At 31.6% G+C, this 24,392-nt stretch overlaps 4 protein-coding genes across 4 annotated transcripts; 3 read left to right on the top strand and 1 right to left on the bottom strand.

The window, feature by feature from the left end:
• Positions 1-1,428: 1,428 nt before the first annotated feature.
• LOC125876702 (uncharacterized) lies at positions 1,429-1,840 on the top strand. The gene has a single exon (XM_049557931.1). The coding sequence runs from the start codon at positions 1,433-1,435 to the stop codon at positions 1,796-1,798; it is 366 nt and encodes a 121-aa protein (XP_049413888.1). The 5' UTR covers positions 1,429-1,432; the 3' UTR covers positions 1,799-1,840.
• A 2,986-nt stretch (positions 1,841-4,826) lies between these two features.
• LOC125876699 (fasciclin-like arabinogalactan protein 21) lies at positions 4,827-6,094 on the top strand. The gene has a single exon (XM_049557927.1). The coding sequence runs from the start codon at positions 4,934-4,936 to the stop codon at positions 5,984-5,986; it is 1,053 nt and encodes a 350-aa protein (XP_049413884.1). The 5' UTR covers positions 4,827-4,933; the 3' UTR covers positions 5,987-6,094.
• Positions 6,095-6,323: 229 nt separating this feature from the next.
• Positions 6,324-11,609, bottom strand: LOC125876693 (disease resistance RPP13-like protein 4). Its single transcript, XM_049557922.1, has 3 exons — positions 11,542-11,609; positions 9,843-9,926; positions 6,324-9,052 (listed from the first exon to the last, which is right to left on the bottom strand). The coding sequence occupies exon 3, from the start codon at positions 9,043-9,045 to the stop codon at positions 6,394-6,396; it is 2,652 nt and encodes an 883-aa protein (XP_049413879.1). The 5' UTR covers positions 9,046-9,052; positions 9,843-9,926; positions 11,542-11,609; the 3' UTR covers positions 6,324-6,393.
• Positions 11,610-18,699: 7,090 nt separating this feature from the next.
• Positions 18,700-23,668, top strand: LOC125876694 (disease resistance RPP13-like protein 4). The gene is made up of 2 exons (XM_049557923.1): positions 18,700-18,909; positions 20,984-23,668. The coding sequence occupies exon 2, from the start codon at positions 20,991-20,993 to the stop codon at positions 23,580-23,582; it is 2,592 nt and encodes an 863-aa protein (XP_049413880.1). The 5' UTR covers positions 18,700-18,909; positions 20,984-20,990; the 3' UTR covers positions 23,583-23,668.
• The last annotated feature ends 724 nt before the right edge of the window (positions 23,669-24,392 follow it).

Here is a 24,392-nt window from a genome sequence, read left to right as displayed (position 1 = left end):
AAATACATTTATATTTTAAAATCTAACATTTCATCATTATTACAAAGTTGTCACAATTACTTATTTTCAAATTATTTTCTAAAATTTAATGAGAGCTCACTCACCCAGAATTATTTAGATTCAATAATTCTAGAAGTCTTTTTGTCCAAAAATTTATGTGCCAAAATTCTTAGTACTATTTGTTTTATTTCTAGAATTTAAAAATAAAATGATTTATATAGTTGATTTTAACTTTTAAGAGTCAGAAGAGTCTAGAAAAGTCGGCGTCATGAATTTAACTCCATTTTACTTTTTTTAAAAATACTTTCCGTCGGTCCCATTTATTATTTCTTTGTTAACGTTTTAATTGATGTCATACGCAGTAATTAAAGCAGATGTCACTCTCCTTACCCACTTGCCGTCCATAATTTTACGTGTTATTACAGCTTCACAAACTCCACATTACTATCACATTATCAGGAAAGTTGTTTGTAATGGTACTAACTCTGTCTCGAGTTATGTGATGATGTTTTGATTAAATATAATTTTTTAAAAAATTATAATTTAAAATAAATCTTCATATTTTTATGGATAAAATAAACTAATTTAAAGTTAAATTATTAATTTAATTAAATTTAAAATGTATTGTTTGTTTTACATTGATTAAAAAGAGAGAATTATTGAATACACTTCAAAATTTGGAGTGATCTATTAGTTTTATACCTGAATTTTTAACAACCTTAAAAACACTCTCTACTTAACTAACTTAACTTAAATATACCCCTGATTTTGTCACATGAGTAAAATGCATCCTCAAAATTTTCTTCAAATTTATGGATGTTTTCGACAATTTTCTCAGTCAATAATTCTGAGATAAAACTAACAATTTTTTTTGTTGATGACAAGGGAAACCCATAGTAGAAAGGTAGTTTTAAGACCAGAGTAAAACCCACTGCTATGCAATAGCTCACAAATCACAATGAAAGGTAATTCGCACTAGGCAAGCCCAGTGTGACAAGCTTGCCCCAGAAGACAAACCCTTGCTTTTGCTGGCAAGGGGTTTCGAATTTGAAATCTCCAATATGGAAGTCCCAAACTCAAACAATTGAGTCATCCCGAAGAATGATAAAACTAATAATTCATACTAAATTCAGAGGCGTTATCAAAACCCTTATTTAAAAAGTTTGCATAGATTGGAATTTTTTGTGCTCCAAACCTATTGGACATAATTAGGTCCTACTTAAGCCCCTGCTGGACCGATGAAAGGCTGAAACTTCTCTCAACCTTCAATTTTTATATGTTTAATTTTCACACCCACTTCCACAACTTGTCTCCTCTATTTATACACAATTCAGAAAACTCACACACAAGCAAAAACAATAGTAGTATCATCAACCAGTCCACACTCAAAACACCTGCTAAATTTTTCAAAATTTCTGTTTTCTTTCAAATAATGGATCGATTTAGATTTATGTTTTATTACTTTCTGCTACTAGTAATTTCAGCGATTCAAGCAGAGGCAGGGGAATTTACAATTACAACTTCGCTAACATACCCAAGAAAGATGATGGTGGAAAGAGCCTTATTGATTGCAGATCCGCCAGCTATAAAGTCGTTAATGGAAGATGAAAATGAAATCGGAAAAGAACCTTCTTATTTCATTGTTGAAGCTCCAGAGAGTATGGAAACAGAGCATCATCATTCTGATAAATCGGTTGCTGGTGGAGGGGTTATTATTGGTGGACTTGTAACGGCTATTTTTGCTACTGTTTATTGCTATATTAGAGTTACTAGAAAGAAATCAGATGCAGATCATTAGAAGAATATGGAGTACAAATTTGTGAATAGTAAGAGTTATTTAGAAATAGATACAAACATTTTTGGAGATAATTAATTACATAAAATTCAGCTTTCCTCTATGAATTCTTAGAGCATAGTAGTTATTTTTTTCGTCTAATGTTTGGAGTCTCAATTAAATCTGAATTGCGGACTACATATTTATTTGGAGATAATGCGATTTTGCCAAGATCTGATTAAGAGTGAAATAGTTCCATCATTGCATCAGAACTCACGTTGGTGAGCTGAATAGTTAGTTAATTACTACTTACTCTTTCTAATTCATGATATATTTCTTAGTTTAAAATATATATTTTAAGAGGTGTTCTCGATAATTCACTTAATATGAATCGAGTATTGTACTTGACTAAATATAGTGTATTCCCGCGGACTGCGCCTTAATTTAAGTGAAGCTGTTAAACGACTGTACAATGGTTTTTTCTAAAGGAAAATTATTCTTCTCTTCCTATTTTTTTTTTCTCAGAGTGGTTAATATGGGAAAATTTCAAGTTTATATATTAAGATGATAAATAGGTGCAAGTTCAGGTGCTTAAATAACAGAAAAAAAACAATTTAAAAAAATATAAATCATTAAAATTTAGGTAGGCTGAGTTGTATTTAACCCAAAAGTAGGGGCCCTAGTGAAGAAAAAAAGAGAGAAGGAAATGAGAAAAATGGAGCCATTTACGCGTATTGCAATATTTCTCTTAAAGGCCTTGAATTTATTTATGAAAAAATTATATAATTATACGACTTAAGATAACTTAATTTTTAAAATTTTTTATCATTTGAATTTATATTACAAAAAATTATTTTTTTCTTCTCTTTTTTAACATCTCTATCAGATACATTACAACTTTACTTGTGTAGAATATATTTAGTACAAATGTTATTGTCGATACATAATCCTATTATTTCAAACCTAAATTAGTATGAATCTGATTCATAACTTATGTATCGAACGAAAATAAATATATCCGTGAGTTTAGAAAAATTCAAAATTATTATAACTTGAAAAACTTTTGAGATAAAATTAGCGTCCAAATTGTTGGAGTTCATCTATTTTATAAGTACTTTATTTATTGCTGCCGTTGCAGATAAAATATTTTGCAAGCCCCAATTAGATGAAGGACCGACCTTGGTCAGAAAATCTCATTAAAATATTTATTTTTTTGTAACGTTGCAACACTGATCTTCCCGTCTCTTTAAGTAAAATGAAATGTTTTGTTATGCTATTATAAGGTCATATTAATTGAAATCTAACCGAAACTCTATGTAGTAAATAATATTAATGAACGAACAATAAAGACCCTCAAAAGTTGGTAATGTATTTTTTCTTTTTTAAGTCTACTAAAATATATAATCGTAAAATTATGTATGTCTTCTTAAAAAAATATATAATTGGAGGTGAGTTATGGAGGTAAAGGGAGCGGGGTTAGGGGGATGAAGAATACATGAATGACATACACATGAAGAGTGTTGGACGGTGAAAAAAATATAATCAACATAGAATATTATTTGTCATTCGATTTAAAAAAAAAAGATATTTTTTTTCATTTTTTAGAAAGTTAATTTTTCTAAAAAAACATTTTTAAAAAAAATTTGACAAACCTAACATAACAAAATTGAAATTTCTCTAAACCAAACACATCCTATAGGCTATATATAAAATCTTATATAAACAAATTCTTTTATTGTATTCATACGGTATAGTTTTCTACGACTTCCTACTTCCTTGCACATGGTTCCGTCACTATGTAAATAATGAACTTTAAAATTTTGAAATATTAAAAGATCAAAAGATATTTCAAGTAAAATAATACTTAGTACATACGAAAAACTCAGAAAAATCATTTAATTCCTGTTAAATGGCTCCTAAAAGTTCAAAAATGTCGTGGGTCATGATGAGGCTATACGTACTATCCCTAAATGTCCAAAAATCACTCTAAAAATGGTGAGACTGTACGTACGGCTCCCCCATGAATTCCTACAGAGAGTTCCATAAAGGTTTCACAAAAAATTCTTCTGAAAGACATATCACCAAAATATTCATCGTCTAACACACAACTTTGTTTAGAAATTCACCTAATTCCTATAAATTGGCCTCTAAATGTCCAAAAATCAATCTTAAAATGGTGAGATTGTACGTAGTGTTCCCCCAATTCCCTCCATTCAAATTTTGCAAAAAATTAGTTCGAAAATCATATCACAAAAATATTCATGGGCTAACAGACAAAAAAAATCGCTAATTCTGATAAATTGGCCTGAAAATGCCCAAAAATCACTTTAAATATGGTTAGACTGTATGTAGTGCTCCCCTAACTCCCTATGGGGGTTCATAAAGATTTCACAAAAAGTCATCTGGAAGCAATGTCACCAAAATATTCATAGGCAAATATACACAAAAGGTTGAGAAAATAGTCTAATTCCTGTAAATTGACCCTTAAATTCCTAAAAATCACTCTAAAAGTGGTGAGACTATACGTTTTGCTCCCCCAACTCTCTACAAATGGTTTCATAAAAGTTTTGCAAAAAATAAAACACACAAAAAAACTAAGAAAATCACCTAATTCCAGTTAATTACCCCTAAATACCCAAAAATCACTCTAAAAATGGTGAGACTGTACGTACTGCTCCCCCAACTTCCTACGAAGGCTATGCATATTGCTCCCCAATTCATTATAGAGTGTCTTGTTAAGTTTTTTCTATGAAAATTGCCCAGAAATCATATCACTAAAATATTTGTGGGTTCACACAAAAAACTATGAAAATCATCTAGTTTCTATTAAATGACTTCTAAATGTCTAAAAATATCGTGAATCATGGTGAAGTTATACATATTGATACCTCAACTCATTATAGAGGTTCCCCAAATATTTTAAAAAAATAAATGAATTCAACACACAAAAAAAAAAATATGAAAAAATTACCTAATTTCTGTTACATTGCTCCAGTTATGTCATTTTGAGTCATTCTTAATGACATAAGTGAACTACACAGAGGTCTCTTCATTCGTTAGGAGGGAAAATTCCTTTCTCTGCTTTAAAGAACTTCTTTTGTTCGTCTTCACAAAACACAGAATCACAGAGCACACAGAAGAAAACAATTGCAAGTAAGTATGACTAGTTCTGGATGTCATGCTCTGTTTTTTGTACTCCTCTCCATAGTTCTTGCTTACACAGCAATCCAATCCACCATGCATTCTAAATCAACCGTCAATTACTCAAATTCACCTCACCAATTCAGCAAACATGCCCTCACCATGAACGCTTCTAAAGCTCTCCGAAATCAAGGATTCAACATCATAGCTACTCTACTTCAAATCTCCCCTGAAATTTTCCTATCAACTCCACAATCCACCATTTTTGCAATTCAAGATTCCGCCATTTCCAAGCTCTCTGTTCCTTCTTGGGCAATGAAGCAGCTCCTTCAGTACCATATTTCTCCTTCGAAAATCCCATTTCAAGAACTGTTGAATAAGTCCCGAGATTGTTGCTTGACGACCCTTTTATCTCAGAAGAAAATTGCCATCACCAGAATTGATAAAAAACAGAGCATCATTGAGATCAACAATGTCTCTGTTTCTCATCCTGATGTGTTTCTTGAAGGAAATCTTTCCATTCATGGAGTTAGTGGGGCCTTCTCTATGCTAGATTTTCATGGAATTGACGAACACCTCGATGCTATTCAATCACCGCTTTGTGATGAAATGCCAAATGAAAGTGCTACCGGTACTAAGAACTTGGTTGATTGGCCAAGAATCATCAAATTGCTCAACTCCAATGGATATGCCTCCTTTGCAATTGAATTGCATTCTGTTCTTGATGGAGTTCTTCAAGATTCTGCAAATTTAAGCTTTGTAACAATCTTTGCTCCTCCACATTTGGGATTTTTATCATCTCCTTCACCGTTGCTCGAAAGAATCGTAAGGCTTCATATAATGCCCCAGAGGTACACTTCCATGGAATTGGCTCTCTTGCCTGACATATCATCCCTCAAGACACTGACTCCAGCCGTGAATGTCACTATTTCTAAGAGCAATTTTTCGCGCGTATTGATCATTGATGGTGTGGAGATCACAGCACCCGATATTTTCGTGTCTAAGAAGTTCGTCATCCATGGAATATCTCGCCCTTTTCACTTGGAGGAGCTATCCATTTCATTCAGATAATAAAATTTTCTTAGCATTTCGTTTACATGTATCTTAAATATGCAAGCAGAGTTGATAAACACCATGTTACATATATGCTAATTTCTAGCTTGCTAGTTCTATCATACTCTACATCTATGTTGCTCGGACTCTCCAAAAACATAGGCGCACCTGTGTCATGTCAGATACTCTAGAAATACGCTACTTTTGGAGGATCACAGATGCCCCATCGACATTTATGAAAAGTCCGAGCATCACAGCTCTATATCAATTTGATTTTTGCTCTTAGCGAACTTCCAATAGATATTAAGATCCATCATTCACAATCACATACAACAGCATACAATACAAAGTTATTAACCAGTTCGTTACATGAAAACAATATTCGAATAAAAACTCAACAAACATACAAAATAGCAAATAAGTCATCAGTGCATGTCATCAAATTCTCCTTCATTACCTCCTTCGTTGCACGAAATCACGTCTTGATCTCCCTTGTTTTGCTCCTCTTCCTCTGGCTTTGTCCAATATCCTAAACCCTCAACGTTACATCTGAAATTTTTCAGCGAATTGCAGTGGCTGACTTCTAAGTATTTGAGGGATGGCATTGCACTTTGGAATGTTTCCCATGTTTCCTCCAGCCTTGGCAAGAATTTCAAGCACAGTCCTTCAACATTCCAGTTATCCTCATTATCTCCCCAAAAAATTTCACTCATGTGGTTAAGCACTCTTGAATCTTCGATGCAAAGGTACTGCAGTTGGGGAAGTGAAATGGGGTTTATCCATGCTGGTGTGGTTTCTCCGAGGTAGTGCCTTAGATATAACTCTTCAACGCGCGTTGGTGGTGACAAGTTATCCAGCTTCCTTATGATGTCCTTGTTTTCACAGTCCCCTGCATTGATCGATAACACCCTTAGTAGTTCAAGTTGTTTCAATGCATCCAATTCCTTGTCATCTACCATGCTTTCCTCCGTTATGTCTAAGTGCAGTACCCGAAGTTGAGTCAGTGCAACGACTTCACTCAGGCGACAAGCTTCTGTTGTTGCTGGACTAGGTATCTTGAACCCGTACAGCTCTTCAAGATTGGAATGCCTAGAGAGACCTTGTGGTAAGCATGACAAGGATGGACAGCTTCCAACATCAAGAATTGCCAATCTTGGAAGTGTTGTGATTGATGTTGGTAGCATTTTCAGTTCCTTGCATTCTCTAAGGACTAGTATTTGGAGGCCCCATAACTTCCTTACGGAGTCTGGAATCTCGTCCAAATTTGCAACATTTCTCAGATTTAAATAAGCTAGTCGCTTTAGTGATGTGATCCATTGCCATAGATCAATCATACAGATTTTATCTAGCTTGACACATGACAAGTCCAAGACCCTGAGAGTCTTGATTTCAGCCAGAGCGATTTTCCTGTTGAAGCCGATGTAATTTGTTGTAGTGAGAAGAAGTGCGCTTAGCTTTGAGTTCCCATATAAGGACTGAAAAGTTGTTTCCCTTGTGACCCCCAAGTGCCTAGAGTTAACTGTGGCAATGTTCCTGCCTCGATTGAAGCTGCAAAATTTCTCGTCTTCTGCAACGAGAATTGTCATGTCTCTAACCATATCATGCACCTTGCAACTATAAACTTTGCCATCAAAGCTTCTTCTTTGGACAGCTTCAACCAAGCACCGACTTACGAGTTCAGACAAATAACCAAAAGCAACATCTGTTGCAGTTTCTGTGCCATCACCACGGACTAATCCTTCCCCTACCCACCAACGAACCAATTGTTCCGCCTCAATTTCATGGTCATCTGGATAGATTGAGAAGCATAACATACACTGTTTTAGATGAGCAGGAAGCTCATCATAGCTTAGTTGCAAAGAAGCCATTACAGAGATATTGCTTTCACTATCCGATACCAATTTCTCTCGAAAGTTTTCACATATCCTTGTCCACTCCCCGAGTGAATGTGGTTTTGATGATAACATCCCACCTGTGGTCTTGATGGCTAGAGGAAGACCATGACATTTGCGCACGATCTCTCTTCCAACTTCTTCCAATTGAGTATTGCACTTCCCTTTAGTTGACAAAAATGCAAATTTACAGAACAATGACCAACTCTCTTCATCATCGAGCAATCTTGGTCGATGAATTCTTGATTCTGTAGCTCCCATTCTCTTAACAACATCATCATTTCTTGATGTAATTATAATACAACAATTGTGCTCTACAAACTTTGGTAATCCCCTTGATATTCTATCCCACCATCCATCATCAATGCTCCATACATCATCCAAGACAATCAAGTATGACTTATGTGAAAGTGCTTCAAGAATTCTGTTAAGCAAGTCTCCTTTGTCAGTTCCGCTATCATCTGCATTCAGCTGTTTCAAAATACCCTTCATAATGAGAAGCTCATCATAAGTTTGAGATACAGAAACCCAAACTTTCTTTTGAAATCTCACATTCACTTGTCTGTCATGGTACACCTTTTGCGCGATTGTGGTTTTACCCAAACCGCCCATACCTACAATGCCAACGCGATGTAATGACTCGCAATGAGAAAGGATCCATTCTTTGATTTTTCTTGTATCTTCTGATAACCCCACAATTTCAGATTGATCAAAAATGTGTGAGGTCCATCTTATCCTTCTGCTGATGTTTTCGTCACCTCGTGATTGTTCAGTTATTGGACCAACAAAGGTCCTCAGCTTCTGATGCATTTTCAATATCTTCTTGTTAAGTCCTGTCAGTTTCTTTCCAGTGATATATCTGAAAGATATCTCCTTCGGAGATGGAAGCAAGCAAGAAGGATTCCCTTTCGTCCTTAGATGGTCTTCGCGGATTTGGCAATCAGTGACCACATTATCTGCTTCATAAATTAGTTCTTGAAGTTCAGATAAGGTAGTCTTGACAGAGTTATTGTTTCCTTTCAGCCTGTTTGCTTCAGTGAGATACGAACGCATGAGATTCAGCTCTCTCTTCATCACCTCAAACTCACTTTCAAATTGTATTGCATACTGAGCATGTATGTTCACTTGCTTTGACAAGTCCTTTACGATGAGCTCGGCTACAGCTTCAATGATTGCCTCTCCCATCTCTTAGCTGCAAATTTTTCAAAATTGAAAATGTAATGAGCCCTCATAGATACTAAAGGGGGCAGAAAATAAGAGTCCTGCTATAGGCTTTAGAGATATTTATAAAGAGTGCTCAGTGCTACTAAAAATACGTATTTAGTGGCAATTAAGTTATTGTCCTTAATTACTTGCTGCTAAAGATCATTTTTGATATAGTGTAACTTGGATGAAATATTAAAAGGTTTCTGGATCAAAGTTTTAGCAAGAATGACATTGGAACTGATTTCTTAGATAATCACTCAACTAATAAAGGTGAATTTATGATATAATTAACGTTCGTTGAATGACCATCTAAGAAATCAACTCTGTAGGATGGTTACAGTATTATGGGACTGAACATGTTTGGGAAATAAGGGAAAATTAATGGTTGATAAAACTAAATTTATCATAAAGATGTTCTGTAGATGGAATTTGAAGAAAATGTAGAAAAGGTCTGCTGGTGAGATAATATAACCAGATCAAAGCCCATGATTAATACTCCTTTCGTTTCAATTTATTTGTCTTACTTTCATTTTTAGTCTATTTTTTGCGACTCTTTAATTTCAACTTTTCACACAACATGTTTAGACTACAAAAAAATAAACCACATTTTGGTACATTCGACATGATATCTTTAGTTTAAGTCTTCAAGACATGACAAGATTTAAAAAGTTCTGCTTTACTTTCTTAAATATCGTACGTGTCTCAAAACCAAACAAACTAACTGAAACGGAGGAAGTATATTGTAACTTTTCAAGACGAGTCTCGAGATTTCTTACCTCACTGTTAGCAGACAGTCTGATGACAATTTTGATGAGAGAACTCAGAAATCCTAGAAGTGTCTCCACAAAGCACTTCAACACCTAATAACAAGTCGTGAATTCAAATAAAGAAGGTAACCCTTTAGGGGAACTAAGTACATGAAAATTAAAAAAAAACCATGACATGTTTTGCATCTACTATTGGCATATGTATAACGGAAAAAGGGTCAAAAATACCCCTAAACTATAGGAAAAGGTAAAAAAAATACCCTTCATCCATCTTTTGGTCTAAAAATATCTTTCAATTCATCTCTTTGGTCTAAAAATACCCTTTCATTCACCTTTTTGGCTCACTTATACCCTTGAAACTAACAACCCCTCTTTATTTTGTTTTTTTAAATACTTATCATGTGTCATTTTATTATTGAATGAAATAAAAATCCACCTTTATTAATCTTTTCCCATAATTTATCCAAATCAAAACAATATACCTTTTCAAGACCCAAAAAAATACATATTTTTTAAATCTAGTAATTTCTATTTTCTATAGATTTCGTTTTTAAAAAAATTGTTTTAGATAATTAATATATTTTAAAAACTATTAGTAATTCCTCAATTATAGGACATATTATATTATCATAAATCCTAAATAAAGTCTATCTTCTTTTTAAAAATAAAAATAAAAATTGACAATTTAATTTTTTTCCTAATAATCTCTTTAACAACTCCTTGAAAGAAGAAAAAGAAGATAGATGTTGTTGCCCGTAGGGAAAATAAAAATAGGAAAAGAGAGAAAAAATTATAATATATTATAGATAAGATAATATTATTATGATTATGACATTATTAATTATTTATATCATATTTAAATTTTTGATTAAATTAAATTTTAGCTGTTAATTTTTCCTTATGCCAATCCATGCAAGAACTTGTGGATAATACAGAAAAAAATGAAGAGGAGTCGGATCCAAAAAAAAAAGAAGCTACAACAAATATAAAAGATGATTAGATTTTTCCTTTAAAAATAAAATAATTGAGGTCTTGAAAAAGTAATTTCTTTTTGGTTTCGATAAATATGGGGAAAAAATCTAGTTGAGATGTGGATTTTATTTCATTCAATAAGAGAATGACACATAATAAATATTAAAAAAAAGAAAAAAAGAGAGGGTCGTTAGTTTCAACTTTCGAAGGTATAAGTGAGCAAAAATGTGAATGGAAGAGCAATTTTAGATAAAAAAAGATGAGTAAAAAAGTATTTTTAGGCCAAAAGATGGATGAAGAGTATTTTTAGACATTTTCCTATAATTCAGGGGTATTTTTGACCCTTTTCCGTAGGTATAATAATAATATCATAAGCCTTTTTAATAGTTAGTAGGATTTAATAACAATAGAATATAAAGTATGTCATGTTAAACAACAACAACAATAACAACATACACAATATAATATCACAAATGTGATCTGAAAAGGATGATTGTATATGTTGCCTTACGAGTAAGCATATAAAAAATCAAGTATATAAAACAAATTAAATACAACGATGAAGTTGATAACAATTACTAATAGAATTGTTGTAGCGATAACAAATAACTGAAGCAAAGAAAACAAGGTATTACTAAAATCAAAGAAAAGTATGACATATTAAAAATAAACATTAAAATAATCTGAAACAATTAAAGCATAGTATAATAGGAATAAATAAAGGGATATTAATTACCTTAAACTAGTGATTACAAGTGTAGAGTTGAGAAGAAAAAAGAGAGGTGGTGTTTCTTTTAACTTGGGAAGTGCCTATTTATTAGAAAGGGAGAAAAACTATACAAAAAAAAAAAAAAACAAGGAATTTTTTCTCCTTCAATGTATCAAAAATGATAAGTAGAAAGTAGGAGATTCGATTTAATTTGTTTGTGGTCATTAGCAATGCTATTTTAGTTATACCACTTTTTTTTTTTAAAAAAAGAGATGGCTAAATAAAACACATTAAGATTTCGTAGGATCCTGTTTTTTTATTCGAATTGTACAAAATTCTATCGATATCGTTTGATTAGTGTTGAAACAACTAGAAATTTCTCCATACCGTTAAATCTTTTGTCTAATTTGCATTTCATATTTAATTACACCAAATCAATTCGAGGGTAAATAAAATGACAAATGATTTGGTTTGATATAGAGGAAAAAATCCGATAATAATTAGTTCGATCTTAACTAAAAAAATCGAACTGAAATCAAATCAAAATGACACTCTATTTATACAACTATATACATATGTTGTACTTCATAATATAATTTGTAAGTATTTCTTAAATAGTTTCACAATTCATGTTTTTAACATATTCCTTTTGTTATTAATTATTTGTTCATTTTTGAATTAACACACCTATTAAGAAAATAATGATTGGCATAGTGAGTTACCATTTTACCCCTATTAATAATGAAGTGGATGAATTAAAAATTTAAGATTTTCAAGAAGTTCTAACTTTTTCAAAGTAATTAATTGAAATTATAATAGGTAAAAAAATTGTCCTTTCTTGATTTGTCAAAATGGACAAATAAAAAAAGAAAATTGAACAAATAATTAGGGACAAATAGAATGTTATTTTAAATTTGAACTTATTATTTTGATTAGCATACCGCCCTGCACAAATGGGGAAATGGTCCAAAAAAATTTATTTACAAAAATAAAAATAAAAAATCATGGTCATTTTCATTATCTCTAATTAATAGTGTGATTGTTTTATGGATTTTCATTATCATCACTGTTAATGACACTATATTTTAGCATAATGCATGGTTATTCCTCTATTTTTTTTAAAAAAAAAATTATTTCGAAAGCTCTATATATTTATTGTATGTCTTACCGGAACAAAAGAAATATCTGTTGCATGTTTTTATATTGTGGAGACTTTACGGGAGAAATAAACCCTAAAAAATACTAATCAAATTGAAAAATCTAAAAATTGACTCTTATTGGTTCAATTTGGTTTATAGAATAAAAAAACCGACCGACATTAAGTTAGTTAAATGAAAAAAATCAAATCAACGATTATGTTCATTCCTACTCAGTTTGAAGTTGAGCCATTGATATTTGCATCAGAACAGAATACACATATATCACACCCCTTAAGGTGTGACTTTTTTCTCAAATTATAAACGCAGAATATTTTGTGCATGAAAAAAACCTAGAGTTATGCAGCGTAATGACTAATGATATGATATTTATTGGATAAAATAAAAAAAGGAAAACTTACATAAATATGCTATATTAAGAAAATATTTACCATTTATAGCAATAACATTTTTTTCACTTGGTCACTTTTAATACATTTATAATACAATTTTAATACATATTACAAAGAACAATTTATAAAACACATATAAAACACATTTTATTGATTGATAATACATTTATCACACATTTTAATACATTATTAATACAATATGTCAATTTCTTATCAAACAAACATAATATATTTTAAAACAATTTTAATACATATATATTGCATATATAATTCACTTTTAATACATATTGTAGATTTATCATAGTATTGCTATATATTGCTATAAATAGTAATAAATAAAAAATTATTGCTAAAATCAATAATTATTTATTAAAAGATATTCATTCAAGTAATTTTTCCATAAAAGAATAAACGCTTGATTGGCTTAAGATGGATGTTTCATGCAAAGTCTTCAGTCATGGCCCATGACAGCAAAAAAATAGTATTTTTTTCATTTGATTGTAAATAGCTCGTATTCTTCAATCAATCTTGCAAAAAGTAACTTTAGAAGTTTTTTTTTGTATGTCAAAATGAAGGTGAGGGGCATCTGATCCTCATGAATTGTTCCATCAATGTGTTCTACGTGCTTCCAATTTAATTATTCCTTCGTAATTATGATTAGGGGAGTCAAAAATGAGTCTAACTATAGGTAACTCGTTCGATCCGTCCATAATTTTAAGGGTTAAACTCAAGATAATTTGAATTGTGGTCAATCTCGACTCATCAAATCTTAATTCATTTTAAGAAAATCCTCAATTGAGCTCAATTTAATCTCCAATTTCAACCCGTTTTAAGATCTTTATTTTCATTGATGTAATGTATGTTTACTATATTGAAGATATGAATTACTATCTATTTTATGTCTTTTAGGATTTGTCTATCCATTTGTAACTTCTTTTTTAAAATTTTCTTGAGTTGAAATTCAAATTATATATAGTTATAAAACTTAAATAACAATATATTAAAATTATTGAAATTAGGCGAGTCAAATTGGGCGGTTCAATTAGTCCATTTGAGTCCAACCCATTTGAGCCCAAAATGCGAGTTAGAAACCAACTCAATTTCTATTTCAACCCATTTTAATATTTTCAATTTCGACCCAACCGCTCATTTGACACCTCTAATTATGATGTTTATCCAAATTAGTTTTGTCTTGTGCTTAAAAGAGGTACGTGTCAAATAGAAAAAACATAACAGCCAATTTGGTAGAGTTAGAGTCGATATTGATCAAAATCAAAATCAAACTAAACATAATATATATTTATCAATTTGATTGTTATCGATTTCAAATCAGTTTAATTCGAATATTAATCATATACCAAAATAAAATTAAAAGAGAAGATGAGAGAATAGCAAAACAAATTAGTTACCGAACAAACACCTGCCAATGTTATCCGTCATTAGTGTGTTGTTTTATTACTTTCGACATGCAATTTTTTTTTTGATTGTACTCCTTTTGTTCCTATTTACATTTTTTTTTTTACTAAAAATAGATATGTCTAACCAAGATATCTAATTTCTTAAGGACATTTAGTTTCTTGTTATGTAATAATGAAAAATGTAATATTATATTATATAATAACTAATTTGATGTGATTATGTTATTACCTAATTTTCTTCTTCTATCTTACCTCACATTTTATTTAACAATATTATTTTACTCTTTATCCTATTTCTTTTATTATAATAACTTTATCTTGTACTTTAAACACAGAAAATGGTATATATAACATATCCAAATTTATATCTATTAAATAATATTATACAATACAATATATATAGAATAAATTTCAGAATAGAAAATATAATAAACATAATAAGACTTTATAGCTATAATTTCAATAATTACGTTCTATAATTATAATTCTATTTGCTATAAAGACTAATTACATATTTCTGTCAGTTTATATAATACTATAAATTATGATATGGAAGACTACTTTATAATTCATAGTACTGCAGACAAGTCCGTCGGATATGGCATTATTAGGGCCCTTAATAAAAGTAAATAGGCAATATTTTTCCAACTTTTTTCTTTTTAGTAGGGNTATATAGGATAAATTTCAGAATAGAAAATATAATAGACATAATAAGACTTTATAGCTATAATTACAATAATTACGTTCTATAATTATAATTCTATTTGCTATAAAGACTAATTATATATTTCTGTCAGTTTATATAATACTATAAATTATGATATGGAAGACTACTTTATAATTCATAGTACTGCAGACAAGTCCGTCGGATATGGCATTATTAGGGCCCTTAATAAAAGTAAATAGGCAATATTTTTCCAACTTTTTTCTTTTTAGTAGGGCAGTGCATAACGTTCTAAAGTTATTCCTTTTAGAAAAATGTTTATAGATTGTTAGGCAGTTTTGATTTTGTAATTCTTTGTAATTTTGTTTTTGAGTATGACTTAAGATAGAGAATGTGGAGGTCGTATATATAAAGAAAAAAAATTAATAGATAGTCGAGCATTGTTTTAATATTTAATATTTACTTGTTCATGTATTCTTTGAGTTGGTAGTAATTTAGAGTACCATGTATGTTGTATTTTTGGATTTTGGTATATGTATCATCGGTTGTTTATTATGTTTAGTAATTGACCACGCCTTGTTATTGATGTTACAATTCCTTGCATATATGCTTCGCACAGTTGTCATGTTTTTTTTCACTGTTATTTTTCCTTTTCATTATTACTTTGATTTGCTTCACTTGAGTTAGGAGTTTTTCGAAAACAACCTATCTATACCTCCAAGAAATAGAGGTAATTAAGTTTACATATACTCTATCTTTCCCAAATTTTACTTTATCAATAAAATTTATAAATGATCTGAAGAGATCATTTTCTCGTGTTGTTCCGAATATAATTAAGACCAAGACTATATATAATATTAGGGTCCATCTATCACAAAGTCGAAGTAATGGGAGACTAGCTAGTGTAGTTATCATTGTGGAAAAATAGTGGAGGATTGTTGAGGGACATATGCTGATTGTGATATATTCTATCTTATCTATATTAATTATTGGAGGAAAAAAGTAGAAGTGCACACAAAAAAGTGATTGAACCAACACAAATAACCTTGCTCTATGAATAAAATGACTTTCCAATAAAGATGGAATTACTTGGACAAAAAAGCTGAAGAGAAATATGAAACACGTTGATCATAATTAGACCATACACTCAGTGACGGAGTCAAATTTTTTATTAAAGAGTATCAAAATATACAAAGAGTAAATTAATGAAGAAGTCACAGTGTGTGAATATATATATATAAGAAAATATTTTTATCTAGCTACATAATGTAATTTTCTGACGAAAAAATATCGATTAATGCCCCTTAAATATATGTAGTTCCACCACTGCATACACTCGGGTGGAGCTGCAGACCCCCGGAAAATTGCAATATATATTAAAATCATTTTATATATATTATATATATATATACTTCCTCCGTCCCATTTTATGTGAGGTAGTTTCACTCAGCATGAAGTTTAAAATTTGTGGTCCAAAATGAATGATAGAAATTTGTGTGGCGGTAAATCATTTCATTAAGGGTAAAATTGACATTTTATAGTTAAATTGTTACTTAATATAGAAATGTGTCATTCTTTTTGGGACGAACTAAAAAGGAATGTAAGTCACATAAATTGAGAGAGATGGAGTATATAAATAATAGATAGTGAATTTTATAACTTAAATTTAAAAAATATCTTCTTCAAAAGAAAAGTTCCAACTTCCCCTCCATTTCTTTTCTATCGTCCATCCTTTTTCTTATAAAGTTGCTTTTAAATACTTGGGGGGTATATGCTGATTATGATATATTCGCTACTTAAATACTTGTAAGTTATTTATAATCTGCTAACCCGAAGAATGATCACCATACAAATCGTGGATGAGTCAGGATTATTATTAAAGGGGTTCAAAATATGATAAAGTAAATATACGAAAAAGTCAAAGGGGGTGCAACAATCTACATATATACATAAAAAAAAAATCATATATAAACAAAAAAAAATTCCACCGAAGAAGGTTCGGACACCCCTTGGATTCTTACTAGCTCTGCCCATGCACATAAATATAAATTAAACTTGAAGGGTTGTTTAGTAGATGATTTGGACACAAGTTAGGCATGTATTAAATCCTACATAATTAAGTAATATTATATTTAATGTTGGTCAGGAGGTAAATTATTCATATATAAAATTAATATTATGTTAAATTTAAAATTTAAAAATTAACATAAATATATCTACTATTTTATGTGATAAATAACAAATGAATAACTAAACATTATGTTTACATAAAATAAAATATACATTTTCTCATAATTGATTTCTACATTACTAATATTTACATAGCTCTAATCAGCTATCAAATGAACTAGGTTTTTTTGAGGGTTGAATAACGACCCCAAAGTTATTGTACAGCTATAGAGTACTAAACACTAGTGAAGGACAAGGCCATGTTCCTGGTCCTTTTCTTCCCTTTCTTTTCTAAACTCCAATTTAGGTTGACTTCATTTAATTTCAACCTGCATATTGATATGTTTGCTATAATTATAATCATATGAAAATTTACGTATACAAAATAAACTTGCAATAAAATATGCGAGTAGGGTGATCAAGCTCAGCCTGATTATGAATTTAGGGGTGGCAAAATGGGTAATTTATATGGGTATTCATTCATATTTACTCATTTTAAATGGATTGGGTATCCAACTCATTTAAAAATGGATAAAAACGAATAATACTCATATTATTTATTTATAAGTGAATAGTTAAATGGATAAAATGGGTAACAAATGTTCATTCATAAAAAAAAAAAAGAAAAAAGGTAAGGGGTGGGGTGGTAAAAAGGCATTCTTTTAAAAAAAAAATCAATTTTTTTTACATTTTTCTTGGGATAGGGGGGCGTGCGGGGGAGGGGGGGGTGACAAATTTCTTTTTCTATTTTTAAATTTATTTTTTTAACGAAAATAATTTAAAATTCTGTTAATAGTTTTGGTTTAGTTACGACAATTTGGGCACTCTCACTTTTACCTATCTAATCCCTAAAAACATGATAAAATAAAATAAAGAATAAACCACAAAATCAATAGCATAGATTAAATTTTTTTTTTTAAAAAAAATTCAATAGCATAGATTGATTGTCGATTTTGTGGCAAGCGAGGGGTCACTTGACCCCAATAATTGAAACCACTAAACCAAAAAGGACATTTTAAATTATTTTATATAGTATAAGGATAAATTAAATAGATGAAGTATATACATGGTGGAGTTAAATTAAAATTATGTTAAATGTATTAAAATGTTTTTTAATTTTATGCTTTAATCATGTCACATGAAAAACTAAAATTATAGTGTTGCAAAAAAAAAGGGAGGGATCATTCTTTATCAAATAGACAAAAAAAAATATATATATCATTTTTTTTAAACAAAGAGAATAATAAATTAAATATATAGAGTACAGACAAGATGGAACTAAAAACTTATATACATAAGGAACTAACTGAAACAATATATTTATATTAAGAAATTTATTAAATATATATAAACATTAAAATTAGAATTCAATTCTTAACATTTAGAAATTCAAAAATTCATAAAATTAAAATATTGTTGGCAAGTATACATGTTCTCTCACCAAAAGTAGAGTGATTTATTCCTACTAGTATGCTATTTTGAGTTTCTTACCTATCATACTCTTATGAAGTTTGCTGAAACAAAGATAATTTTGGTCTGATTATTTAATTTTGCAGCTGATTTCTGCACTACTTTACCCTGAGCTCTTAATTCAGGTGAGTAATAGCTTTAACATACTGTATTTTGTTTTTTCTTCTGTTTCTGCTGATCGCACAATTTGGTGCACTAAGCTCTGTTTCGAAATCCTCCATTCTTTTACAAATTATTTGGCTTCATGTGATTATAGATCGATTTTCATATAAGAATACTTTTAAGGTGTAGCTGAATTTCAACTCCCTCTGTTTTTCTTCTTTTTTCTTGTTGTTGTTGAAAATATATTTAACCTAATACATGTAGTATCAAGTTTATTTATATTTAAATTTACATACATGCCAATATCAAACAATTAAAGAAAGTTATTTCGTTGGTTTATTATGTTTTTACTTCTTTAATCATGGAGAAAGATGTTGAAGTTGTTTTATTCTAATAATTGGAAACTTTAAGGACCTTTTTTGCTATAGAAAAAAAAATTCAGAATAATTTTTTTTCACTTCATTTCAAAATTAGTGTATGGTAATGAAAAATTGTAGGCAATCCAACATGAAATTGGTTGTTCCAAATTCGGAAAACAAATTATAACTTGTTTTTGGGTGACTTTTCACTTTTGAAGTTATATTTAAGTACATTCAAATATATAACATTATTTCAGTTATTCCTGGCAAAAAAAATATAACCAAACACAACCTCATGTCAGCTTCAACTCCATAAATTTTGAAGAAAAAATTATTTCAAATCTATAGCCAAACACCTACTTAGTTTATGTATTTTTGAGGAAGGAAACATGTTGACATGATGTGATATTTTTTATTTTGATTCGCATGCTTTTCTCCAAAAAGACTGACCATTAAGAAATAGAGACTTTTACGGGATATAAGCTACTTTAAAGTCATAATTATAACTATTTAGGGTAGTTACACTTAATTACGAAGTATGGAAAAGGATCCAAAATATCTTAAAACATGTGAAATTCACTATATTTTCCCTCCGTTACTAAACTCAGGACATATTTAAATCTACCCGCAAAATATAAGGGCATAATACATAAATATGATCCTTAATTTGGCTTCAGCGGACAACTATACCCTCTAACTTTGAGTGTGCACAAAGAGACACTTAAACTTGTATAAAATTGAACAAGTAGACACACATGTCCTATATAACATAATATATGTAGTACGACATATATGACACAAAATTGCTATGTAGGGTTCCATGTAGGACGAATGTGTTCATTTGTTCAATTTTATATAAGTTTAAATCTCTACTTGTGCATACCTAAAGTTAAGAGTCATGCTTATGCATTATGCCAAATATAAGGGTATATATGATTTCAATTTAGTTTCTAACCCCAATTATACGGCCTCTATACCCTTGGAAAATCTGGGTTTTAATCTGTTTGGATTGTTGTTACTTAAAAACATAATTTCGGCTGCTCTGTGTTGGGATTCTTTTTTTGTTTTCCATTTTTTTTGAGGAAGGAGGTGCCCTGACGCCTCAATGAGGAGGTGCGAGAGGCTAGCTATAGGGGTACGCGAAGGGTAGAGGTAGGTCAAAAAAATATTAGGGAAAGGTACGTAATTAAATAGGACATGACGCAACTTCATACTACCGAGGTCGCTTATTAGGATAGAAAGGTTAGTAAGGGTAGAGTATTGTCTTGCCTTGCTATAGTTTAGGCTTGTTAGTGTCTGTCATTTGTACCAGTCGTATAAGCCATATGTTGTTCATTGTATTTTGAGTATCACACTATTTTGTTGTGAAAAAACAATAGCTTTATCATACTTGTGTTGGAACTAGCAGTAGCTTTGTTCATGAGCAAGACAATAGCTCTATGTAAAAGCACTATTCATTTTGTGTGCTGTAAGTAGAATTTTCGTCGAAATGCAGTTAGTAGTTTATATGATCAGTGTTAACTTTTAACTGATCATTCACCTCAACCATGTAGTGCAAGGACATATTGATAGATTCTGTATTGGAACTGCTCATTTTTGCTCGTCATATGAGTACATACATTGTTATCATAAGGGTATAGGAGTCGTAGATATAGTAATTTGACATTGTAGTTTTCATCTTTCTTATTGTCTAAAGTCTTATGTGTGTGAAGTATTAGACTGACGAGAAGTTTTGCAGACCAAAAATGATTGAAGAAGCGTTACTTAATGCGACTCTTCACAAAGTTGATTCTCAAATTCAAAAGGTTCTTGGATTTGAACATGAGTTTCAGAAGATGAAGTCAGAACTTGAATTTTTGCAAGCATACCTCAGAGATGTGGACAGGCACAAAGAGAAGTTCAAGACTCTTGAGGCTCCCTCTACGAAACTAAGAGAACTGATTTACAGAATAGATGATTTGGTCAGTGACTGCCAAAACCGAGTAGAATATGAAAATATGAAAAGCAGATCTTTGTCTGCTATTTCTCTACGTGGAAAGAATTTCCGTAATCAGGTTGGTAAGAAGTTGGCAGAAATCAATAGGGATATAAAGAGTATGCGTGAAACTTTGAACTACATTCCCTCTATGATTAGTCTATGTAAAACTGAAGAGGCTGGCAGTAGTGGTAGGGGTAGAGTGCGATGGACATTAGACATCATCGATGAATCTAAGACCATTGGCTTAGCTGAAGATACCAAGACACTGAAAAGGTGGATCCTTCCTTGCAACGGATCGTTACAACTCATTGCCATTGTGGGGATGGGAGGTGTGGGCAAAACCACACTTGCCCAAAAGATTTACAACGATAGAGAAGTGTGTTCACGCTTTCACGTGAGAATTTGGGTTTGTAAATCAACTTTTGGTGAGCTTGAGATCATGAAGGGTATTCTGGAGCAACTCAAAATGGATGATCACAGGTCATCAGATAAAAATGTGTTGTTGAAGAGAATTCATGAAGCACTTTCGAACAAAAAGTACTTAATTGTCATGGATGATGTCTGGAGCATTGATGACGGGTGGTGGAAACAGATCCTAGATGGACTTCCCAAAACAGAGAAGCAGAGCAGCTGCATCATTGTTACATCTAGAAATGAAGATGTTGTTAAGAGAATGGGAGTCAAGGAAGAACAAATTCATCGACCCAAGTTGCTTTCTGAGAAAGAGGGCTGGTTGTTATTTTGCAAGGTTGCGTTTGCATCATCCAGAGGAAAATGCAAGGATATTGAACTAGAACATGTTGGACATGACATTCTGAAGAAATGTTGTGGTCTTCCCATTGCAATCAAGACAATTGGAGGTCTGTTGTTATCGAAAGGTCAGTTATATTCCGTGTGGAAGGAGGTATGTGAAGATTTGCCTCATATATTGGCAAATGAAAGCAAGAGCCATGATTCTTTAATGGCTACTTTGCAACTAAGTTATGATGAGCTTCCTCTTCAGCAAAAGCAATGTATTCTATGTTTTGCAATTTATCCGGAGGATTATGAGATCGAGGTTGATCAACTGGCAAATTGGTGGATAGGAGAAGGATTCATTCACAAGAAAGGGACAAAAACTACAAGAAAAATGGCTCTTGAATGTTTATCAGAATTGATTAATCGATGCCTTGTTGAACCTGTGAGTAAAAGAAACTATGACGGGAGAGTTTACAGTTGCAAGATGCATGACATGATTCGAGAAATGATAATTAGAGTTGCAAGAAAAGAGAGCTTTTGTAGTTTTTTAGATGAGAATAATACAAACATAGCCACAATCCACTCTCGCCGTTTGGGTGTCACAAATGAAACATTGCTGCAACCTTTGGATGGAAACGCAAAGTTAAGGGCACTTCTTCTCACCAAAGCCAATGACATTGGCTTCACTAAGCAGACTGCATTGGCTCAAGTCAAGTCTCTCCGGGTTTTAGACCTCTCACACCTTAAGTTTAAGGAGAATTCCCAATTTCGTGAAGCTGATATTTGGCGTTGGATCACATCTTTGAAACGCCTAACCTATTTGAGTTTTCGAGACGTGGAAAATTTGACCAAACTGCCACGATCCATCAAGAAGCTATGGGGCCTCCAAATTTTGGTACTTGGTGAATGCATCAACTTAAAACAGCTCCCTAGATCAATCACCCTTCTTCCAAAGCTGGTTGTCTTGGATGTGGGGAATTGTACCTCTCTTTCTTATCTACCACGCGGACTCTCCAAACTCGTCCATCTTCAAGAATTGTATGGCTTCAAGATACCTAATGCTAGGGTATCAAATGCATGTCACTTGCGTGACCTAAAGGATCTTAGAGACCTTCGAGTATTGGAATTGGATGTCATGGAAGGAAGCATGATAGAGGAAGACGAACTAACAGTACTCGCACAGTTTCAATATCTGAGGATGCTAATTGTCAATGCTGGTGACCGTGACGATGATATTTTCTTAGAGAGGCTGGAGAAGTTGTCACCACCCAAGACTCTAGAAGAATTGTACCTAAGGCAATTCTGTGGACATACTACACCAGCATGGATAGCCCCTAAATTGCTTGATCGATTACAATATCTTTGTATCGAAGACTCATGCGTGTTACAACGTCTGAGTGATCATTTCAGGGGTATTGAAGGATATAAATGGAAAATCGAAGAAATATGCTTGAAATACTTGCCAGATCTAGAGGAGACATGGGAAGAAATCAAAAGTGCAATGCCTGGGCTTAAGTATGTTGAAGTAAGCCACTGCAACTCGCTGAAATCGTTCTCGTGTGCTGTTAAGAATATAGGATTTTGGAGAGAACCAGAGGAAGAAGATGATGAGATGAACTAATCACTTAGTATATATTCAGTTTGTGGCATTGTTTGCTGTTGTATTACACTCTACTTAGTTTGATGTATTTCTCATTTCACTTTTGATTTGTAACAATATTTATTGTAATTACACGGCATGGCGGACAAAATGACCTAAATTTTTATTAACTATATAAAATTGTACATTCTAAGAAGCAATCTATATGTTAGATGAATCGAATTAGTTAATTGTTATGTCCTACTTAAAGGTTAAAAAATGAAAAATGAAACTCTAAAATATCTAAACCGATTAATCTAAACCAAACTTCTGAAATCCAATCTAATCCAAAGTTATTTGGATTGTAATATTTTCAATTCATAAACTAAAAAATTAAATCGAAATTTTCATATTCAATCTAAACCATTCGAACGCACATCCCTAAACAAGGGAATCAAATGTTCAAAGCTCTCCATTTTAATCGTTGTGTGTAATTTCCTGGAGACCAAGAGAGACCGTGGTATCAAAATTAGTACCAAGAAATATTATTTGATATTGAATATTTCTTAACAAATCTTTTTCTACAAAAAAACCATAGAAATTAGAAAGAAGACGCGAGTGTTTCGGGAATGATGAAAAAATGTATTCTCTTACTTAGTTTTTTTTTGTTTGCTACGTAGGCAAAAATATTATTTTAAAATTATTTATGTATAATCTAGACAAATATTATGAGAGGATATACACTTGAGGTGTGCAGGATGATGGAGATGGCACTATTAATAAGGGAAACCTCGCCCATTTGGTTTCATATAGATAAAGAAATGAAAAGATGGGGGGGGGGGGGGGGGGGGG

The sequence above is a fragment of the Solanum stenotomum genome, chromosome 9 (assembly GCF_019186545.1).
Source record: "Solanum stenotomum isolate F172 chromosome 9, ASM1918654v1, whole genome shotgun sequence".
Taxonomy (NCBI): domain Eukaryota; kingdom Viridiplantae; phylum Streptophyta; class Magnoliopsida; order Solanales; family Solanaceae; genus Solanum; species Solanum stenotomum.
This window is presented reverse-complemented; position numbering and strand designations above follow the sequence as displayed.

What these genes read in the sequence shown, in the direction of transcription:
- LOC125876693 (XM_049557922.1), bottom strand. Translation starts at nt 9,045, where the DNA reads ATGGGAGAGGCAATCATTGAAGCTGTAGCCGAGCTCATCGTAAAGGAC.
- LOC125876699 (XM_049557927.1), top strand. Translation starts at nt 4,934, where the DNA reads ATGACTAGTTCTGGATGTCATGCTCTGTTTTTTGTACTCCTCTCCATA.
- LOC125876694 (XM_049557923.1), top strand. Translation starts at nt 20,991, where the DNA reads ATGATTGAAGAAGCGTTACTTAATGCGACTCTTCACAAAGTTGATTCT.
- LOC125876702 (XM_049557931.1), top strand. Translation starts at nt 1,433, where the DNA reads ATGGATCGATTTAGATTTATGTTTTATTACTTTCTGCTACTAGTAATT.